This window comes from Pundamilia nyererei, unplaced genomic scaffold (genome assembly GCF_000239375.1).
Source record: "Pundamilia nyererei isolate P.nyererei 1_Seehausen unplaced genomic scaffold, PunNye1.0 scaffold00057, whole genome shotgun sequence".
Classification (NCBI taxonomy): Eukaryota; Metazoa; Chordata; class Actinopteri; order Cichliformes; family Cichlidae; genus Pundamilia; species Pundamilia nyererei.
The window spans coordinates 591,990-595,353 of record NW_005187458.1 but is presented as its reverse complement, the minus strand read 5'-3'; the positions used below and the strand labels follow the sequence as shown (position 1 = coordinate 595,353).

At 55.4% G+C, this 3,364-nt stretch overlaps 1 protein-coding gene across 1 annotated transcript; it reads right to left on the bottom strand.

Moving 5' to 3' along the window:
* Nucleotides 1-21: 21 nt before the first annotated feature.
* On the bottom strand, nucleotides 22-2,835 carry LOC102202486 (shaker-related potassium channel tsha2). Its single transcript, XM_005734161.2, has one exon. The coding sequence runs from the start codon at nucleotides 2,125-2,127 to the stop codon at nucleotides 685-687; it is 1,443 nt and encodes a 480-aa protein (XP_005734218.1). The 5' UTR covers nucleotides 2,128-2,835; the 3' UTR covers nucleotides 22-684.
* Nucleotides 2,836-3,364: the final 529 nt, after the last annotated feature.

Genomic DNA, 3,364 nt, shown 5'->3' with positions numbered 1-3,364 from the left:
GGCTTTTCCACAACATGGTGGTTTTGTGGCCTATGCGGTCTCAGCCCGCGTGTTTTCATCCTGTGGCAGACAATATAGAAAAGTCTGGAAGGTTGCTATAGAAACTGCATCCACAGAGAGACACGCAGGGCCTCGGCTCGTCCACACAGCGGTGCTGTTGGATTGGAGAAACTGAGGTTGATTTCATAACGCTCACACAGTCTGCGTGGCAATAACAAGGAGCACGTGCTCGGAGTTTTCCCCACAGAAGCCTGATTGTTTGTTTCTGTTTGTTGTTGTTTGTTTTAGTAATAACGAACATTCTGATCAAACAGGGTGTCAGGGACGGACTTTAAATTTAGATTAACGGCTTTTTCCAACAAGCATCATCTGATCCACCCCGAGCTTTAACAGGTGTGTGTGTGTGTGTGTGTGTGTGTGTGTGTGTGTGTGTGTGTGTGTGTGTGTGTGTGTGTGTGTGTGTGTGTGTCACCAGCTCCACTACATAAACGTTAATAATCAAATGTCTGGATAAAGTGCTGCCGCTGGCTCTTTCATCACTTCTAAGCTTCTGTTTGTCCGCTCGTGGCGCGCGTGATGGAAGACGGTTTCGGGGGTAAACGTGGGTCCTCTCCGTGAGTCTTGGATGGCAGAAAAAAGGAGCTCTCCGGTGTGCAGTCACAGCAGGGCGCGTGATGCTGCGGCTCAGACGTCGGTGAGTTTGCCGCTGTGGGCTTTGTGCGGGCTGCAGTTGGTGTATTTAATGGAGTCCGCGTCCTCGCTGCCCAGAAACTCGGACTTGGACAGGCTCGACCTGCTGTCGCTCTTCCTGAATTCTCCGAAAGCCGGCTGTTGCTGTCCGCAGGTCACGTGCGTGTACTGGAACTGCTCCTCATGCTCCGTCTCCCGGTGGTAGAAGTAGTTGAAGTTGGACACGATGACGGGGACCGGCAGCGCGATGGTCAGCACGCCGGCGATAGCGCACAAAGAGCCCACGATCTTCCCCCCAATGGTGACCGGGCACATGTCCCCGTAGCCCACCGTCGTCATGGAGACCACAGCCCACCAGAACGCGTCCGGGATGCTGCTGAAGCCCGAGTGCGGGTCGTCGGTCTCCGCGAAGTACACAGCGCTGGAGAAGAGGATGACTCCGATGAAGAGGAAGAAGATAAGCAGTCCGAGCTCACGCATGCTGGCCTGCAGCGTCTTCCCGAGAATCTGCAGTCCTTTGGAGTGTCTGGACAGTTTGAAGATGCGGAAGACCCGTACCAGGCGGATGACCCTGAGGATGGCCAGAGACATGGCCTGCTGGCCGTTCCCTTGGTGCTCCGCGAGCTCCAGTCCCAGCGTGATGAAGTAGGGCATGATGGCCACGATGTCGATGGTGTTCATGATGTTCTTGAAGAAGGCGGCCTTGCTGGGGCATGCGAGGAACCTAACCAGCAGCTCGAATGAAAACCAGATGATGCAAAGCGTCTCTACGATGAAGAACGGGTCCGTGAAAGGGTTCGGTTTCTTTGCGCGCACTGTTCCGTTCGCTGCCAGGTGCTCGTCAAACGTCCTGGCCTCCTCGCGGAACTCCGGTAACGTCTCCATGCAGAAGATCACGATGGAGATGAGAATGACCAGGACCGAGACGATGGCGATGCCCCTGGCGGGTCCGGAGCTCTCTGGGTACTCGAACAGGAGCCAGACCTGCCGCTGAAACTCGTTCTCGGGCAGCGGGCGCTCCTCCTCCTTAATGAAGCCCTCGTCATCCTTAAAATTCTCGATCACCTCCTCTCCAAGCTCGTAGAACTTGATCTCCTCCATGAAGATGTCCACCGGCACGTTGACGGGTCTCCGGAGCCGGCCCCCGGACTGGTAGTAGTAGAGGATGGCGTCGAAGCTGGGCCGGTTCCGGTCGAAGAAGTACTCGTTCCTCAGCGGGTCGAAGAAGCGCATCCTCTTCCGCGGGTCTCCCAGCAGCGTGGCGGGAAACTGCGCGAGCGTCTTCAGCTGCGTCTCGAAGCGCAGCCCGGAGATGTTGATGACCACGCGTTCGCAGCAGTCCTGGCTGTCCGCGCGCTCCGGCTCGCACGCGTCCTGTGCCGACAGAGCGGCCAGCGCTACGGTCTCGTCCAGGTTCTCCGCGGGCACCACCGTCATGATCCCCGCGCGCTCCTCGGGGCTCTCTGATCCTCCGCCGAGCCTCCGCGTGTCCTTCTGCGCCCCCCGCGCTCACCTGTCCGTCCGCGCGGCGCTGTGCTCTGGATTCAGCCGTCACACTCGCAGCATTTTAAGCAGACTTTGCCCTCCCCGAGCTGACGTGTGTGTGTGCACGCTCCGTCACGGAGGGGGAAACAAACACGCGCACATGCTGAATGCGAGAGGGGCACAGATCTCCGGGAACACCGCAGAGATGCGGGATTCTGAGAGAGTTTGCGTGCGTAACGAACCTGTTGTGTCCTGCGCGGCGCGGGCTCAAGGTTATCACAGGGGCTGCCGTGTATTCCTTGACGTGATGTCACGTTTGAAACAGCACGCATGCAGTCACAGCGAAGACGTTTGGAGACAAAGAGCGCGAGACTTTTCATGCAAAATGCTCAAATTTCAGGCAAAAAAATCCGCTTTTTCATTCAGAATTTGCAGTCGAACGAATACCTGTGGATCCGTGATGCGTCCTCCTCCCGCCCTCTCACTCCTGTCAGGTGGCGTGAACGGGCAGACACAGACAGGCTCTGCAATGTCACGCTGCAGCCGCTCCACACAAACCCGCGCTGACGTTTCCACAGCAGCTCCCCCATCCACAAGTTGTGCACGACCTGCGAGTCTGTGATGTGTGTGCATGAAACAACAATAAACAGGAAACAATAACAACAACAGCAACAATAATTATTATTATTATAATGAGAGAGCAGTGACAGCATGGAAGGTAAACACTGCGTGTGCAACAAGTCCAGAGGAGGGGTGCATGTTTGTGTGTGTGTGTGTGTGGGGGGGGGATCAGGGAGAGTTTCTGGGCTGCAGCTCAAAGCAGTGACGTGTTTTCCTAAAATAGTTGGATTTCTCCCAGGGCCTCAGGAAAAGTTTCTTTTCCCATGGAATAGCCTGAGGGAGCTGCAGGGGAACATGAAAAAAGAGCTGACATTAAAAGGAAAGAGCAGATTTGCAGCAGAGATGAAGACACAGCACGTGAGTCATTCAGAAATACAAACAGCAGCTGGGATGAAACCTGGACTAATTCTGACAGCAGGAGAAACACTACATGTCCCCTCACCCAGAAGTCTGCTCCCTTTTCTTATGCTGCCAAAATGTGAAAACTGTTTTTCCAAAGTGAAGTCACATGTAAAGGGTCAGACTCATGCAGAGAGGAAACACTCAGAACACCCCCCCCCCCCCCCCC